This window comes from Scyliorhinus torazame, chromosome 8, assembly GCF_047496885.1.
Source record: "Scyliorhinus torazame isolate Kashiwa2021f chromosome 8, sScyTor2.1, whole genome shotgun sequence".
Classification (NCBI taxonomy): Eukaryota; Metazoa; Chordata; class Chondrichthyes; order Carcharhiniformes; family Scyliorhinidae; genus Scyliorhinus; species Scyliorhinus torazame.
Genome location: NC_092714.1, coordinates 221,886,890 through 221,906,091, shown reverse-complemented (window position 1 = coordinate 221,906,091; position 19,202 = coordinate 221,886,890). Strand labels below are relative to the sequence as shown.

Here is a 19,202-nt window from a genome sequence, read left to right as displayed (position 1 = left end):
CAGAGTAAAGCAGTTGGTCAATTCACACATGGACCAGTATATCAGGAACTCAACAATAGCAGTAGTGGAGGAGGAGGCCACATACATCCCTGTACTCTCATATCCTCATCAATGTGATCGGTGTGAAGAAACAAAAATAAAGCTCGTAATTGTTTACATCAACATTCAACCATCGTACGGATTGCATGTTAAGTCTTTCATTTCTCATAGTTATAAAACCTACACAAGCATTCCATTCTAGATTCTGGCCTCAAGTGTTTTTTATATATCCATTTTACAGGATGTGGGCGACGCTCTTTAAGACAGCATTTATTGCCCATCTCTAATTGCCCTTGAACTGATGTGGAGATGCCGCCGTTGCCCTTGAACGGAGTGGCCATTTCAAAAGGTAACGTTGCTGTGGGTCTGGAGTTACATGTAGGCCAATTCAATTCCACCATCTGCCGTAGTGACATTCAAAACCTGGTCCCCAATATCAGCTCACTACCTTTAATATGACAGAAACTGACACCAAATCAAGATGATGCCCGGATGGGTGACTTAAAGCTTGGGAAATGAGATTGAAAAATATTTTTAAAAAAATAAAATTTAGAATACCCAACTCATTTTTTCCAATTAAGGGGCAATTTAGCGTGGTCAATTCATCGACCTTTGGGTTGTGGGGGCGAAACACACACAAACACGGGGAGAATGTGCAAACTCCACACAGACAGTGACCCAGAGCCGGGATCGGACCTGGGACCTCAGCACCGTGAGGCAGCAGGGCTAGCCCACTGCGCCACTCTGACTGAAAAAGATTTTAAGGAGTCTTACGGGAACACAGAAGACAAGGTTTGGGGCGTGAAAGGCATAATTTAAGAAAAGGGGGCTGATAGAACAAGGAGAAAGGAGTAGCCACAGCAGAAAGAAGCAGTGTTCTTGGAGTTTGTATGGCTGGACGGAAAGAACGAGAGTTCTTGGAGGTTGTACGGCTGGAGGAAATTAAAGGGCAAGCAATCAACTTTTGATGCAATTGAAGAGTCAGAACTCATTACTTAAAAATATTAAATACTTTAATGGAAAAATACATAGCTGCAAATTGTGAACATGCAAATTAAAATTGTGTTACAATTGCTGCTCTCCTTGCTATAGTGTTTCAAACTACAAAGAGTAGATCAAAGACGTTTTCTAGATTCTGGGCGAAACTTAAACAGGACACAGTATAACGTTAAATTTCGAAGACAATCTCACTTGCATTAAAACTTTGCAAATATTTTAAATATACGATGACAATTTCTCAAATCATTATGCACATCTACTGTGCACAATCCAATTCACTAAATTACTTTTCTTAAATCGATCGTACAGATGAAACATTTCAAGACATTCCACATATTCAGTAGTATTTCTTCTCAATTCTACACACAAATTGGCACCAGTTTACATTTCAAAAAATCTTTCTTTGCATTCAAAACATGGAGCAAAATGTGAATCAGATAAATACTATTTATGTACATTCCTATGTGAATAAAACTGACAAAAACCAGGCAAGAGAAACAGATTTGTAAACATTGGTTTAAATGTGATAGAATTACTTCATTACAGCACCAGAGTTCTTGATCATTTCCAAATCCACAGTGCTGTGAACAACATGCAACCAGCTCTTGAAAATACAATCCATATATAGAATGAGACAGATATAATACTGTCCGAGCAATATTCCCTCTATATCACAAAATAATACATATGGAAAACTGAAAAATACAATATTTTAACTGCCTGCCAAAAGCTTCATTGAAATATTAGCATGCTGGATTTTTTTGCTTGACTTAGAAGTTTTAATGTTAAGTCCAATAATTAGCCACTATACTTTTATATATTATACTTTTATTGCAAGGTAAATTATGCAGGCCTATGTGCCAAGGCATGATGGGTATAGTCTACATCAATTTAAATTCTACTCTAAGTACTTGAATATCTACAATTACTACTATTGTTCAGAGCATTAATAACAAAAGCTAATTTGTCTATTTTATATAACTGCCACCACTGGATATTTCTTCCCTTTTGTGTACAATTTTTTTTAAATGTCCAAAAAGCAATAGAGAAATAGCTATTACTGCATAGGATTGTTTTCTTAAGCTATCAAAGAACAGAGCGAAAAATTGAAATAAAGGCCGCATAAACTTTAGCACATGTAACAGAGATAATGGAGAACAGACTAAATATGTGGAGTTGAGAAATATATAAAAATGAAGACAAATGGATAAAATAGCACCTGCCCTGATTATTAATTTAACTATTTGAAGCTAAACAACAGAATTGTAGCATGAAAGTGTAAACAATTGCTGATATTTGAAATTTTGAAGGCAATAGCATAACACAATCAAGAGAAGCACAATAATTGCCAGCATCTTCCAAAATACAAAATAGAGATTTATTGTCCCACAATTACACTTAGGCTGCTGCAACATATGCAGAAATAATGCAAGCTGAAAATATAACTTTTCCTCCTTTAAAATACTAAAGTTTAAAAAAAACACCCCAGCATGGCATACACAAATGGCAAAGCAGGTAACTGAAATAACTACAGAAAAGCAAAGTACATTTTGAAACATATTCAGTTGATCTATTATTAATATTCTTGTGCAGAAGAGCAGCCAGAGCAGAAATATTATACATATATTAAATCAGACGTCAGGAGATCCCACCAAAGGATGCAGGATGATGTATGGAGAATATTGATCTTCCACACACATGTATTGTCAAAGCACAAGTTACAGCCTTTATGCTTGGAGCCTGTTGTCATGATGGGTACAGTCAATAGAAATTCCACTCTTCGAACTGGAGTATCTCCAATTACTACATCTTTTGCTTCCCAATTTCAGGTGGCAATCCAGGAGAAAAGGATTTCTTAAACCAAAATCCGTATGTTCCATACCAGGCAGAAATTCCAAAAGCAGTTCCAATTATTTTATGAGGCATATCATGAAAATAGATTGCGGTACAAAAAAACATCCAAACCCACAACAAAAGCAAAGCATTTAAAGCAATAAACAGTGATTTAATGATTGTGGCGGTGGCCTTTCCTCGCTTTTGTTCCATTTTGTGAAGTTCATTCACGACTGCTATTTCTTCTGTTATCATCAGCACACAGTATGACAATAAGAAGGAGTGTCCAGAGATGTCGAAGCCAAGCCACAAATGTCCATGTTTCCTGCAAGTATATAGATTTTCAAATTCGTGCAGAACGGTCATATTCTGAGATTCGTAGCACTCACCCGTGAAACTTTCGATAACATGAAAGAACCTGGTGCTAAAAAACCAAACGGCAGTTCCTACCACACACGAAGTTATTCGACGTATTGCAAACAGAACATCCCTTTGAACAAAGTAGTTTGAAGTAAAAACAAAAGGAAGCAGCAGGCCCAAGGTCCAACCCCATGAAAATTTGACAAAATACCTACAAAACAAAAATGTAAAAATAATTTTAATGCCAAGATAGTTCCTGTGCAGTCACTCATATGTTCAATTTAGGGGTTAGTGCAGCAGGAAATAACTAATTGCTTGTGACCCTTATCGTACACCACTTACAATTAATGGAACTACATATTAATTGAAAAGTGTTACTGAGATTTTTGAGTTTCTATTTCTCACAAGCCAAATTATCTTAGGATCTCTGGAGTAACTCAAATTTTTCTCTCTAGTATTTTTAATAATCTACTGTGTTAACAGTTCTGTCTAAAAGATTAAAGGGAAGGTTAGCGATTAGAAGGGGTTAGAAAAATTTACCAAATAGATGTGTAGAATTTAAAATTCTATCACAAACATTTTGAAGCATGTCATAATCACCTTGTTTCATGGCTTACATCAATATTTTTATAGAGGTCAAAATTCCAGTGGCGACCATGGTCTGATCGGTCATACATAAGGTGGCTCCTGCTTGGAGATGTTGGATTTGGTCGTTTCTGTCCACCTTTATGGATTAAGAGTGAAGTGAGAGGAGGATGGTGATTTCTCCCCCAGAGAGGAATGTCAGCAGGGTATCAGACATGGCAAAAGCCAGTTAGAGTCCTAGAGAAATTGGAGGACTCTGTAAAAAATGGCAGGTGGGGGGGGGCGTCAGCTGAGCTGCCTGTGGAGTAACTGATGGATAATGGATATCATTAATGGGAAATTTCATCAACAGCAAAAGGAGATACATGGAGGGAACCCGAGCATTAATCATTATTCATCAATGCATGTAAAAAAACTGTTAAACAATTGCGTTTTCTTAATTTTGTGACAGGCGCCAGCTGAACTAGTTTAGATCCGTATGCCTTCTCAATGTTACTATGAAATAAAATTACATTAAAACTTCAATATGAACAGTAGCAGATGTCTGCTGTCCATCTCAATAACGCAATATTCCTTAATTCTGTTCAGTGAAAATGTGAGACAAAAATTGACACTGGAGAAACCCAAATTGTGGGGAAGATTAGTTTTAATACACATCTTAAAGGATCAGAGGATGGTCAAAGGGATGAGTTTAGGGAAAGAATTTTAATTCAGAGAGCTAAAAGAGTAGCCACCAATGGTAAAGTAAAGGACACAAGACAGCACTAATAAGGGCAGGGTGTTTATCCGTAAAGGGGAGGCAGTGGTGGAGTTGTAGGCCAGAAGATTAGAGATCAAGACGGGCAATGTTCACAGTAATCGAAAGACAAGGATGAGAATTGCGAATTCAAGTTATTGGAAAACTGAACAAGGCCATGAGCAATGGGGTAAGTCTTGGTCAGGGTGACATTAGCAGATTTCTGAATGAGCTAATTTTCACGCGAGAGATGGGATGCCAACCGTGGCAACATTGAATCTGGTGATGACAAAAAACATGGATATAGGCGTCAGCAGCAGCTAGGACTATACAAGGTGTGAGATGAGCAACGTTGTAGTTAGGTGATCTTTGTGGTGACGAGGGTGTGGGATGAGAGATTCAGTTCTGTCACACAGCAGTCTGAAGTCGTAAATGGTTCCATTCGGCAGGAGAAGTGGCTAGGAAGGTGGTTGAAATCAGTGGCAATAGGTACAGAGTTTATGCAGATACATTTGGTGATGATAGTATTGATAGGAGTGACCAGCACAAAGTCCTTGTGGAGGCAAAAGTGCCAAACCACACTGAAGATACTGTCCATCGTGTTGCTTGACACCATTGGTGTTCTAAATGGAATCAATTCAGATCAGGTCTAACAGCTTGGACTCCATGAGCACTGTGGGGCATCAACAGCAACAAAATTATTTTCAACCACAATCTGTAACCTCGTGGTCTGGGATATTTCTCACTTTACCATTATCGTCAAGCTAGGGAACAAATTCAATCCCACCCCATCAGTCTACTCTTGATCATCTGGAAGGCGTTGTTGACAGTCGTATCAAGCAGCACATGCCGAGCAATAACCTGCTCACTAACACTGTTTGGATTTAAACATGGGCAAAAAAGATCGACTAAAGAGGGAAGGTGACAATGACTGCCCTTGACATCAAGGCAACATTTGACAGAGTGTGACATCAAGGAGCCCCAGTAAAATTAACTCAAGTGGAATAGGGGGGGGGGGGGGGGGGGGGAGAATACTCCAATGGTCGGAGTCATACCAAACACAATGCAAAATGATTGTGATTATGAACACCAAACATTGCAGCCCTACACCATCACTGCACAAGCTCCTCAGGGTAGTGTCCTTGGCTCAACCCTCTTTAGCTGCTTCAGCAATAACCTTCCCTCCATCAAAAGGTCAAAGGTGCAGATGTTCACTGATGACTACACAATGTTCAGTACCCTTCATGACTCCTCAGATAATGAAGCACCATGCCCCCATACACAAGACCTGGACAACAATCAGGTTTTGGATGAAAGGTGGTAAGTAACACTTGCACCACACAAGTGCACACCATAAGTATCCTTAACACGAGAGAATCTAACTATTTTCCTTTGACATTCAAAGTCACTGAATTGCCCACCATCAACATGCAGGACATTACCATTGTCCTGGGACTGAACTAGCCATGCAAAATGCTATGGTTACAAGTGTAAGTCAGCAACTGAAAATTCTGTTTGGCCTGACTCCTGAAAGCCTGACTATAGAGGGCAATTTGGGCATTTTTAGATATTAGATATTACACTGCAATGAGTTTAAAAACTCTAGTTCCATTATTTACTGGAGAAGTTAAAATCTTCAGTTCTGACTGTGGGAAACAACTGTCAATTATAACAGATACTACAGGGACACAATCTGTCAGTGAGTGGGCAGTTTCCAGGCATAAAATCTGCAGGTGTTAAAACCCAAGGGGCAGGTTTCTCCGTCCCCCCCGTGCAGATTTCTGGTTCAGCACGTCATCGGGATTCCCTGTTTCGCCAGCTGGTCAATGGGGTTTCCCATTGCAGGGCAGCCCCCGGGCTGCCGGCAAAATGAGGCATCCTGATATCAGAGAATTCAGCCCAAGGTCTCTTCTACAATGTGGGGCAGTGTACCATTTGGTGTGGCTCCAGGATGTCTGCTGCTAACGATAGGGAGAGGCAATGGATAGCATCCATACCTCGAGAAGAGCTATTATACAGCCCAGATATCAGATCACTATTTGAAAGACAACATACGTGCCTTTATAACGATTGGATAATTTAATTAAGCATGTGGACCTTTAATGTGATTGGTTAATTATTCTCATATACTATGCATGATTAAACAACAATCAAGATTGGACATAGCTTGGTATGATTGGTATGTGCTCATTTCTGGTAATCGAACCTCAAAGTATACTGTCTGTACTATCCTTTAATCTCTGGTGTCCCGATTTGGAATGCCAATGGCTCTTGCTACAGCTTATAATACAGGACTGGCTCTTTTACTCCCAAGAGTCTTCATCTGGTTTCTAGCGTGGAAGAGTGAAGTACACCAAAGGTCTGGGAAGGAGAAGGCATGAGAGCAGAGATGCAGAAGATGGGTCGGACACAGTTGTGAGCCCTGTCGATCAAAGTTGGTGGGAAACCACGATTGAAGAAGAAAGAAGACATGTCAGCAGCACAGTTTTGGAAAGGGAAAATCTATTTTTTTGATTATAAGTTGTGAGCAGTTTTGTGCCCCATATCTAAGGAAGGGTGTGCTGGCCTTGGAAAGGTTCAGAAGAATGATCCCTGGAATGAAGAGCTGGTCATATGAGAACTATTGAGGATTCTGCATATGTACTGGTTGGAATTTAATAATAATAATTTTTATTGTCACAAGTAGGCTTACATTAACACTGCAATGAAGTTACCGTGAAAAGCCCCTAATCGCCACATTCCAGCACCTGTTCGGGTACACAGAGGGAGAATTCAGAATGTCCAAATTACCTTCCTTGCAGGAGGAAACCTGAGCACCCGGAGGAAACCCACTCAGACACAGGGAAAACGTGCAGACTCCGCACAGATAGTGACCCAAGCTGGGAATAGAGCCTGGGACCCTGGCGCTGTGAAATAACAGTGCTCACCACTGTGTGGCTATGCCACCCGAAAATTTAGAAGGATGAGGGAGGATCTTATTGAAACTGAGAGACCTAGATAGAGTGGACGTGGAGTGTATGTTTCCACTAGTAAGAAAAACTAGAACCAGAGGGCACAGCCTCAGACTGAAGGGTCGATCCTTTAAAACTGAGATGAGGTGAAACTTCTTCAGCGAGAGGGTGGTGAATCTGTGGAACTCATTGCCAGAGAAGGCTGTAGAGGCCAAATCACTGAGTGTCTTTAAGACAGGGATAGATAGGTTCTTGATTAATAAAGGGATCAGGGGTTATGTGGAGAGGCAAGAGAATGGGGATGTGGAACATATCAGCCATGATTGAATGACAGAACAGACTTTAATGGCCTAATTCTGCTCCTATCTCCAACACAAAAGTGCACATCTTCACCTAAATTTTCTTGACCACATGTGTGCCCTGAGTAATTGGTGTAGCATTACACGTTCAAGGTAAATGCAAGAATAAGTATTTATCTTTTTTAAAATTTTTTTTTAAAGCCTGCTGCTGATTATGCAAAATTGCCTCCATATTTTAGAGGTCGAGAAACACACCTATACCTTTCCAAACAAACACACCGGTTGCAGAGAGTAAGGGAAGGGAATTCAGTTCCATGGTGCTCAGTTCTTATCCCTGCCTGTAACACAAGGTTTTAAATAGCAGCGTAGATATGCTGTATTCCCCTTCAGTTTATTTGAAATTAGTTAGAAGTATTATCTACAATGGAGTCACAGTGAAGATTAATTTCAAGAGCAATTTGTCTGCTCATCGTACTTTGCTCCACAATAACTCGAGAGCAATGTGCCTGGAATCTGGGTGCACATAATTGCCTTGTACTTCAACCAGCGTTAAAAGAGGCTTTTTATTCTGAGCTCCCCTCTCCTGGGGTCAGTTTGAGCCCTTTCCCGATCTAGGCTGCATATAACACCTGAAGCTGGGATCAACGAGGAGCTGACGGCCGGTGTGGGGATAAAGCTGCGCTCCGAGAGCTTTAATGGGCGGACGGGAGCACCCTCTGCCCAGGCTGCGAGGCCTAGAGCCCTACAATACTCACACATTCAGGGCATTGCGCCGGTTGGAGAAGTAGGACTCCGCCACGAGCTGGCTGGCTTTGAGCAGCGAGCCGCCCAGCGTGATGAGTGTGAGCAGCAGCGCCAGGTACGGGCGGATCCAAGCCCGGTGAAGAGCACTCAGCAGCTGGACAAGGGCATCGACAGACATCTTCACCCCGACAGAAGCTCGCACCGCCCCCTCACCCCATTGGTCAGAATACCCAGCCCCGCCTCCTCACCCCATTGGTCAGAATACCTGATTCCGCCCCCTCACCTCATTGGGGTAAATACCCAACCCCACCCCCTCACCCCATTGGTCAGAATACCCGGCCCTGCCCCCTCACCCATTGGTCAGAATACCCGGCCCTGCCCCTCACCCCATTGGTCAGAATACCCAGCCCCGCCCCCTCACCCCATTGGTCAGAATACCTCATTCCGCCCCCTCACCCCACTGGGGTAAATACCCAGCCCAGCCCCCTCACCCCATTGGTGAGAATACCCCGCCCTGCCCCCTCACCCCATTGGTGAGAATACCTGACTCTGCACCCTCACCCCATTGTTGAGAATACCCGGTCCAACCCCCTCACCCCATTGGTGAGAATACCGAACCCTGCCCCCTCACCCCATTGGTGAGAATACCGGACCCTGCCCCCTCACCCCATTGGTGAGAATACTCAGCCCTGCCCCTCATTCCATAGGTGATAATATCCAGCTCCTCCCCCTCACCCACCCCATTGGTGAGAATACCCTGCCCCACCCACTCCCCCATTGGTGAGAATATCCAGCCCCACCCCCTCACCCCATTGGTGAGAATACCCGGCACCACCCCTCACCCCATTAGGGTAATTTGCACATAGCGCTGTTTGGTGGGCGTCATTGTACGTGACACGTATGCGACAGGAACCCATGAGGAGGCGTCGTCACGTTCAAGGAGCACTGCTCCAATGCCGGACTGACTGGCATCCGTGGAGATCTTTGTTTCTTTGGCCGGATCGAAAAATGCCAACACAGGGGCCTTGGTCAGCTTCGCCCTGAGTTCCTACCATTCTTGTTCGTGGGCGGGGAGCCATTGGAACTCGGTCGTCTTCTTAACCAGGTTCCTGAGAGCTGTGGTGTGGGAGGCGAGGTTCGGGATGAATTTCCCCAGGAAATTGACCATGCCCAGGAAGCGGAGAACCGCCTTCTTGTCCTCCGGTGTCTTCATGGCCTTAATGGCAGATACCTTGTCAGCATCCGGCTGCACGCCAAACTGTGAAATGTGGTCTCCGGGGAATTTAATTTCTATTTGACCAAAGGAGCATTTGGCCCTGTTGAGGTGGAGGCCATGCTCATGGATTCGTCGGAAGATGCGTTGGAGGCGATCAATGTGCTCCTGCGGGGTGGTAGACGATGATGTCGACCACATATACGCGAACCCCTTCGATACCTTCCATCATCTGCTCCATTATTCTGTGGAACACTTCCGATGCAGAGATGATGCCAAACGGCATCCAGTTGTAGCACTACCGGCCAAATGGGGTGTTAAAGGTGCAAAGCTTCCGACTGGATGCGTCAATTTGGATCTGCCAGAACCCCTTGGATGCGTCTAGCTTGGTGAAAAATTTGGCGCGAGCCATCTCGCAGGTGAGTTCTTCGCGCTTTGGAATGGGATAATTTTCTCTTATAATATTGCGATTGAGGTCCTTGGGATCAGTACATATGCGTAAAATCGCCGGATGGTTTTTTCACGCACACCATCGAGCTGACCCAGTCAGTCGGTTCTGTAGCTTTTGAAATTACGCCCTGGTCCCGGAGGTCCTGCAGCTGCTGCTTGAGGCGGTTCCTGAGGGGTGCTGGTACCATGCGAGGTGCGTACACCACAGGCGTGGCATTTGGTTTTAACAAGATTTTATAAGGGTATGGCAGTGTACTCATGCCCTCGAATACACCGTGGTATTGGGTGATGATGGCGTTCAGCTGTGTCCGAAAGTCAGCGTCCTGAGATGTGGAAACATCAGTGGGTGACAGGGAGTGAACCCTTTGGACAAGGTTTAGAAGTTTGCACGCCTAAGCACCAAGCAGGGAGGCTTTACTGGATCCCACTATTTCGAATGGCAGGTTAACCTATAATGACCGGTGCGACACTTCAAGCTGGCAAGAGCCACTGGCAGCAATGGCATTACCATTATAATCCAGAAGCTGGCAGGCGGATGGCAGGATGGTAGGTTTGACATGGATGCTTCTGAGGTCAGACCGTGTAATGAGGTTGGCTGAAGCGCCGGTGCCCAGGCGGAATCGGATGTGGGATCGGTTGACCGTGAGGGCGGCACACCACTCGTCGTTCGGATCAATGCTGAATATTGGGAGAGACTTGGCTTCTGTCTTCTGGAACATCTTGTGTTTGGTGATGATGCCCACCCGAAATGGTGCTTTAGGGTCCTCGGTGTCAAGGTCCAGAATCAAGTCGGAGTCGGAATCGGTGACGGCTGAATGATTCGGACATCCCTGCGTGGCTGGTTGGAGTGACGAGAGGTAGTAGGTTGAGCAGACCTGCATAGGGCTGCATAGTGGCCAGGCTTGCCACATTGGAGACAGCGTCGGGATTTTGCAGGATATTACCGCTTTAAGTGTGTGGAGCCACAGTTGCCGCACATCGTGAAGTCAGAACGTTCGGTATGCCACCGCGCATGTGCAGTGCATTCGTACGTAGTGCGTGCCTGCGCAGTGCGGTCTTCGGCCTCGCTGTCCCCTCGGTCAGTGCGCGCGGGCGCCCGTGAAAAGCGCGCGAAATGGCCGCCCTCGTCCAGGCTTAGGCCCTGGAGTTGTTTAATGGCTTGCACCCGCTCTGCCTCGTGGGGACCTTGCCGCGCCGTTTCAGCCGCTTGAATGTGCGAGTATCGGTTAGTGACGTGTTCATGCAGAACGCAGGTCTCGATGGCTATCACAAGGGTGAGCTGTTTAACCTTGAGGAGCTGCTGGTGTAGAGGGTCCAATTGCACACCGAAAACGATCTGGTCACGGATCATCGAGTCGGATGTGGAGCCATAATTGCAGGACTGCGCGAGGATGCGAAGGTGGGTGAGGAAAGACTAAAAAGGTTCATCCTTACCCTGCAGACGCTGTTGAAAGACATAGCGCTCAAAACATTCATTTACCTCGGTGTCACAGTGACTGTCTTGAACTTGGACTTCTCTTCACCTTCAGCGAAAGTGAGAGAGTTGAAGATATAGAGCATAGAACATAGAACATAGAACGATACAGCGCAGTACAGGCCCTTCGGCCCACGATGTTGCACCGACATGGGAAGTCAAAAAAACAAAAGCTATCTAACCTACACTATGCCATTATCATCCATATGCTTATCCAATAAACTTTTAAATGCCCTCAATGTTGGCGAGTTCACTACTGTTGCAGGCAGGGCATTCCACGGCCTCACCACTCTTTGCGTAAAGAACCTACCTCTGACCTCTGTCCTATATCTATTACCCCTCAGTTTAAGGCTATGTCCCCTCTTGCTAGCCATTTCCATCCGCGGGAGAAGGCTCTCACTGTCCACCCTATCTAACCCCCTGATCATTTTGTATGCCTCTATTAAGTCTCCTCTTAACCTTCTTCTCTCTAACGAAAACAACCTCAAGTCCATCAGCCTTTCCTCATAAGATTTTCCCTCCATACCAGGCAACATCCTGGTAAATCTCCTCTGCACCCGTTCCAAAGCTTCCACGTCCTTCCTATAATGAGGTGACCAGAACTGTACGCAATACTCCAAATGCGGCCGTACCAGAGTTTTGTACAGCTGCAACATGACCTCATGACTCCGGAACTCAATCCCTCTACCAATAAAGGCCAAAACTCCATAGGCCTTCTTCACAACCCTATCAACCTGGGTGGCAACTTTCAGGGATCTATGTACATGGACACCGAGATCCCTCTGCTCATCCACACTTCCAAGAATTTTACCATTAGCCAAATATTCCGCATTCCTGTTATTCCTTCCAAAGTGAATCACCTCACACTTCTCTACATTAAACTCCATTTGCCACCTCTCAGCCCAGCTCTGCAGCTTATCTATGTCCCTCTGTAACCTGCAACATCCTTCCGCACTGTCGACAACACCACCGACTTTAGTGTCGTCTGCAAATTTACTCACCTACCCTTCTGCGCCCTCCTCTAGGTCATTTATAAAAATGACAAACAGCAACGGCCCCAGAACAGATCCTTGTGGTACGCCACTTGTAACTGAACTCCATTCTGAACATTTCCCATCAACCACCACCCTCTGTCTTCTTTCAGCTAGCCAATTTCTGATCCACATCTCTAAATCACCCTCAATCCCCAGCCTCCGTATTTTCTGCAATAGCCTACCGTGGGGAACCTTATCAAACGCTTTACTGAAATCCATATACACCACATCAACTGCTCTACCCTCGTCTACCTGTTCAGTCACCTTCTCAAAGAACTCGATAAGGTTTGTGAGGCATGACCTACCCTTCACAAAGCCATGCTGACTATCCCTGATCATATTATTCCCATCTAGATGATTATAAATCTTGTCTCTTATAATCCCCTCCAAGACTTTACCCACAACAGACGTGAGGCTCACTGGTCTATAGTTGCCGGGGTTGTCTCTGCTCCCCTTCTTGAACAAAGGGACCACATTTGCTATCCTCCAGTCCTCTGGCACTATTCCTGTAGCCAACGATGACATAAAAATCAAAGCCAAAGGCTCAGCAATCTCTTCCCTGGCTTCCCTGAGAATCCTAGGATAAATCCCATCAGGCCCCGGGGACTTATCTATTTTCAGCCTGTCCAGAATTGCCAACACCTCTTCCCTACGTACCTCAATGCCATCTATTCTAATAGCTTGGGTCTCAGCATTCTCCTCCACAACATTAGCAGGTTAGGGCAGTTTTACAAAAGAACAGGACAGCATTCGCGACCCATAAACACGACTGTGGCCGGATGACTGGTTCCGTTCAAATCACAGGACCTGACCCTAGACCCCAAAAGCAATACGGATTTCCCCAAGAGGCAGAGGGAGAAATCGCAAAAGTTATCGGCAGCTTATTAGAGCAGGGCGTACTCAGATCAGTAGCCTCCACTAATAATGCCCCGATTTGGCCAGTGAGAAAGCCCGATGGATCATGGCGACTGACCATCGATTACCGGGAACTCAACAAAGTCACCCCCGCAGCAGCCCCCACGGTAGCCACAAGTCCCGAGACCATGCTCAAACAGGGACTCAACTCACAATACTTTACGGTTTTGGACGTCAGTAATGGATTCTGGTCCATTCCATTGGCAAAAACGTGCCAATACAAATTTGCCTTCACTTTTAAAAATCAGCAGTACATGTGGACATGCCTTCCACAAGGATTCCACAACTCCCCCTCCATTTTCCACCGACAGCTGGCAAATGGATTATCAAAATTTTCTCGCCCCGAATGTCTGGTCCAGTATGTGGATGACCTATTTCTACAGACAGACACCAAGGCAGAGCACATCGAGCTTCTGGCCGAACTCCTGCAACTCCTACAGAAAATTGGTTGTAAAGTAAACCCCAAAAAACCCAGATTTTGGAAAACAAAGTGATATATTTGGGTACAATTATCACACATGGTAAACGTGAGATCGAGCACAAAAAGATTGACTTGATTGCCAAATTGCCCCTTCCCCAGAATGCTTCAGCCCTCCGGTCGTTTTTAGGACTGGTTGGCTACTGCCGAACCACATAGACGGTTTCGCCAGCAAGGCAGCACCCCTCTCAGACCTCCTAAAGAAAGGAGCCCCCTGGGAATGGCTTCCGCAGTATACGGATGCTGCAGACTCTTTGAAAAGAACACTCATAGCAGCCCCCGCACTACAAGTTCCAGACCCGCTTTCCCCTAATGCGATAGAGGTAGCAAGCACAGACCGCACCCCTTCGGCCGTGCTCCTCCAGGAATGACACAAACAGTTAAGGCCCGTGGCTTACGCCTCCAGAGTCTTAGATTCTGTGGAGCAGGAATTTTCAGCCTGTGAAAGGCACCTGCTCGCAGTTTTTTGGGCAGTACAATATTTTTCATACATAACCGGACTGAACCCCATCACAATCCTGACGGAACACACCCCCACCCAACTCTTACTGGACGGACAACTTAAGGACGGTACAGTCAGTCAAATAAGAGCAGCCAGATGGACCCACACTTTCTTAGCAGATAACCTACAGTACCGAGGCACCCCCCATGAATGTGAAATCATCTCACCGCACCACAACACAGGCCCCTTTATTGTGAAAACACCCCCCAGAAAGATAGCTAGTCCAACCCAGAGCCCCAAGCACACAGTCACGTCAGAACCCATAAGAATATATGTGGATGGATCTTCCACAATATTAGAAGGGAAGCGCATTACAGAATGTGACATTTATGTCGAGGACGCGCAGGGATGCGCCCTAGAAGAAATCGCAATAAAACTTCCAGGACACTTAGGCGTGCAGGCGGCAGAGCTAGCAGCCATGGTGTACATTGTAGAACACCCAGATTCCTTCCCCAGCCCAACAGACATATTCTCAGACAGCCTCTGTGCCTGCAACAGCCTTACAGAGTTCCTACCCCTGTGGAAAGCAAGAGGATTTGTTTCTGCAGACGGAAAACCCCTCCCCTCAGCCCCATTGCTCCATCACATTTTAGAAAAAGCCCAGGGCAGGACTTTTGGAGTAGTTAAAGTTTGTAGTCACCATCGTTCCTCCCCCCTGGAAATGTAAAAGCTGACGCACTGGCAAAAGCAGGTTCCAGGCACGGATATTTTTGGACACCCCCCGAGAGCACACCAGTGAATGCAGTTCAGGTCTCGCAGACTAATATCGAGGATTTAGTGCAGGCCCAGAAGCAGGATAACAATCTCAGGGAGATTTCGAAAGGAAAATTTATGGCACCTTATGAGAGATTTTAAAATGCACTGACCACACATGATGGTGTAGTGTTAAAAGACACACTTTATGTGGTTCCTGAACAGGACAGGAATCAGCTCATTTGTTTATTCCATGACATCATGGACATCAGGGAATTAATCCCACTACAGCCCACCTCAGGCAGCTCTGTTGGTGGCCAAGTTTAAAAGAAGACGTAACGCTCTATGTTGAGAATTGCCTTATCTGTGCCCAGAACAATCCGGACAGATACGCCAAGAAAGCTCAACTTAGTTACACCCGCCCCGTTAATGGCCCCTGTACTAACCACCAGATTGATTTTATAGGACCATTGCCCCCTTGCAGGAATGGTTATCAGTCTGTACTCGTTGTGATAGACACGTTTACTAAATGGGTAGAGGCATTCCCATCCAGAACGAACACGGCAAAGACCACAGCCAAGATCTTAACCCACCACATCTTTACGAGATGGGGACTACCCCGCAGCATTGAATCCGACCAAGGTTCCCATTTTACGGGACATGTCATGAAGAACGTCCTCACGATATTTGGCATTACCCAAAAATTCCACACCGCATACCACCCCCAGTCGAGTGGTATCGTGGAGCGCATGAATCGGACCCTAAAAGCTACCCTCCGAAAAATGGTCCAGCAAAACAACACCACTTGGGATTCAGTCCTCCCTTTTGCGCTGATGTTTTTGCGAAATACGGTTTGAACATCTACAGGTTACACCCCACACACCCTCATGACCGGACGCCCCATGAAAGGCACAGAATTTTTATTGGGATTAGATTTGACCAGCCCCGAAGTGACGGCCCTCACGCACGAGAAAGCAGTCAAACAATTAGTGGATAATGTTAAAACGGCTCAGCTAGCAGCCGCAGTGAAATTGGGCACAAGAAAGAAACAGAGCAAGGCCTGTTTCGATAAGACAGTGCATGCGACTGAGTTCAGTGTAGGACAGCAAGTCATGCTCCCCATATACAACCCCAGCACATTCCTGTCACCTAAATATTCGGGTCCATACTCCATTGCGGACAAAGTAAGCCCTTCCGTCTACAAAATAAAGTACCCCAACGGAAAGACGGCGTGGTTCCATATTAACCAGCTTAAGGCCAAAGATGTGCAGGTTCGGTGGATTGGCCATGATAAATTGCCCTTAGTGTCCAAAATTGACCTTAGTGTTGGGTGGAGGTGTTGACCTTGGGTAGGGTGCTCTTTCCAAGAGCCGGTGCAGACTCAGTGGGCCGAATGGCCTCCTTCTGCACTGTAAATTCAATGATAATCTATGATTAATCTAGTACAAAGGTTCGGCACAACATCGTGGGCCGAAGGGCCTGTTCTGTGCTGTATTTTTCTGTGTTCTATGTTCTAAGGCATATGGACCACAGTCGAACCACACACACCACATCATGCTCGACGCAGCAGACCACGCCCTGCCCACAGCCAACGTAAGCCTACCCTCCCCCAACACGTCCAGCCCAGCCATGGACTCAACCCCGACTCCAACCCGAGCTATACACTCCGCCCCGGACTGCCCACAGACTGCAGCAGTAGCGACAGCGACTGTGACACTGACAATAGCCACAGCACGCCACCTTACTATCCCCATACATCAAGCCCCACACCCAGCGAATCTGAACACAATTCGAGTGATCCCTTCATGATCACTTTCCTAAACAAACCCCAACACCGACCTACGATTACGACCCCGACTCCGTCCCCACAGAATTAGACACCACCATTTGGCACCGCGACAACTCATACAGACTCATCCAAAATGACGAGATGGATCCCTAATCGCACCATGCAGCCCTATCCGCCCTTATACACTCGAGGGTTTGGCATCTGGGAGAAGATGACGACTTTGAGTCTGACTCCCCAAGCGAGAACCCCTTTGCGACCGCTTGGGAGAAAATGGTGTCCTTTCTGATGGAACCTGCAGCATGTTTAATGTTGTTTGTAATGGTATTGTTAAATGTTGTTTGTAAGATCGGAAATTTTTCCACAGTCCCGCGCCTTATTTATCAGCAGAAACCTATGAGAACTTGCCAGCACACTCATCGGCAGAAACCGCTGAGGGCTTCCCAGGCCCCCGTTCGTAACTGCTCTTCTGGTTTAAAGGTAGAACCACTACGGCAACCCCCCACGATGACTACATTTTTGCCCGTTCTTGTTGGTTGCTCAGGCAGTGGAGAAACGGCATTGAGACCCGCCCTGCCTGGGAACCCCCCTCTGGTCAGCTACGCTCGGGTAGAGAACACATGGCATTGGTCGCCATCCTACCCGGGGATTCCATCCAAATCTTACCCATACGCACGTCATTTCGGCACTTTTGGTTCAAAAAGTTTTGTTTTGTTTTCTGGCGACCCTTAGGTTGCCATCCCTATGCTATTTGCATCCTCAAACATTTGGATGGTAAATCGCACAGCCTGCGAGACGGCTCACACTGTTTCAGTATTTTTAAGTGTGTCTTGTCCTGAATATTCGGTTTAAAAAAAAAATGAGGGAGTCACACATCGTGACAAATTGTAAAGGGAGAATTGGCACTGAAGGACAGACATACTAACAGACGAGATATTAAACCAAGATAGTAACAGACACTATGCTTGATCCCACAGAACCCCAGAAGCTCCAGCGAAGAGAAGAGAAGAGAAAGAAAAAGAACCATGAGGACATCCTCCGTGTTGCTCATCACCTTAATGAACATTTGGTTGCGCGCGAACGCGAATGCCCTGACCCCAACCCCCCCCCCAGCCGTTAATGATTCACTTCCCCATAGCACCCAGAGCCCAGTCACAAGCGACACCACACCATCTTGGTGTGACAGGTTTATAACCTGGTACTCCCTGTCCTACTTAATAGAATCCCTACTAGTATTGGCGATACTCTGCAGCATCGTGCAGAATATCCGCATGAGAAAATGGAGAAGGAGAGCCTCCCGCACTCGCACCCCGGTATATAGGATAAGATCCCTGCTTTTCGGTTATGACCAGACCCCCGACCCCCGCAATCTATAATAAAGGACATTCATTTGCGTTCTTTTTGTGAATAAAGAAATGTGTTTCATGAGCGATTGTACAACCCTGAGCTTGACTGCCAAGCCAGGAAAAATGTGAATAATGCTGCCATGGTTTTGTGTGTATTGTTCAAGAAGTTAATATGATTGAATGTTTGAATGAGTGCAGTTTAGTGAGGACAGTAAGAGGTACCGTTTTTTTATTTTGTAATGCATGTCCCTGGTTTGACATCACCCCACTTAGAATGTTAGTTAAAAATGTTCTTGCATAGTTATGGTCAGTGTAGAGGCCATAGAAGAGTGCTCGCCGGGTCAGGGAATGAAGACAACGCAGTTATGTGATCCTTCACGCTTCGCATTAGGATCGCAAGGAGGGAGTGTATATTGGAACCTGCAAAACAACCAGACAGCATCGAAACCAGCAGCCATCTGCATAGTAATGTAGCAGCCATCTATATAGTAATGTGCGATTCCCAGGCACAATGGCAACAGTTAAGGTAAACAAAGCCAAGCCAGACCCCTCGGCGCCAGCAGGAGCCAAGACAAAGGAAGGCCAACGGACACTTTAGGGACCGCCCAGCGATCAGGGAACCGCTCTAGCATTGGACAAATCGATCCAAGTGATCGGAAAGCAGTCCAATCACTTGGAACCAGGTACGGGGTCCGCCCCGAAGGGCGGGAAGCCCCTGGGGACTATAAAGTAAAGCCCCCAAGTTCAAATCGTTCTTCTTGGCAG

General features: G+C 45.9%; 1 protein-coding gene across 4 annotated transcripts; it reads right to left on the bottom strand.

Moving 5' to 3' along the window:
- Window positions 1-1,034: 1,034 nt before the first annotated feature.
- fitm2 (fat storage inducing transmembrane protein 2) lies at window positions 1,035-8,745 on the bottom strand. Of its 4 annotated transcripts, XM_072514808.1 has the most exons (4): window positions 8,558-8,644; window positions 3,832-3,955; window positions 3,322-3,442; window positions 2,945-3,196 (listed from the first exon to the last, which is right to left on the bottom strand). In XM_072514808.1, exons 1-4 carry the CDS (start codon window positions 8,559-8,561, stop codon window positions 3,095-3,097), a joined length of 351 nt encoding a protein of 116 aa, XP_072370909.1. In that variant the 5' UTR covers window positions 8,562-8,644; the 3' UTR covers window positions 2,945-3,094. The 4 variants fall into 4 exon arrangements, with proteins under 4 accessions (XP_072370907.1, XP_072370906.1, XP_072370908.1 ...); XM_072514806.1 differs by having other exon boundaries at window positions 1,035-3,442; XM_072514805.1 differs by lacking the exon at window positions 3,832-3,955 and having other exon boundaries at window positions 1,035-3,442; window positions 8,558-8,745.
- Window positions 8,746-19,202: the final 10,457 nt, after the last annotated feature.

Bases quoted from the DNA above. Each gene is read 5' to 3' on its own strand.
- fitm2 (XM_072514805.1), bottom strand. From the start codon at position 8,724: ATGTCTGTCGATGCCCTTGTCCAGCTGCTGAGTGCTCTTCACCGGGCT. The intron at 3,443-8,557 runs GTGAGTATTGTA...TTTGTTTTGTAG, and splicing joins CGGCGCAATGCCCTGAATGT to GTATTTTGTCAAATTTTCAT.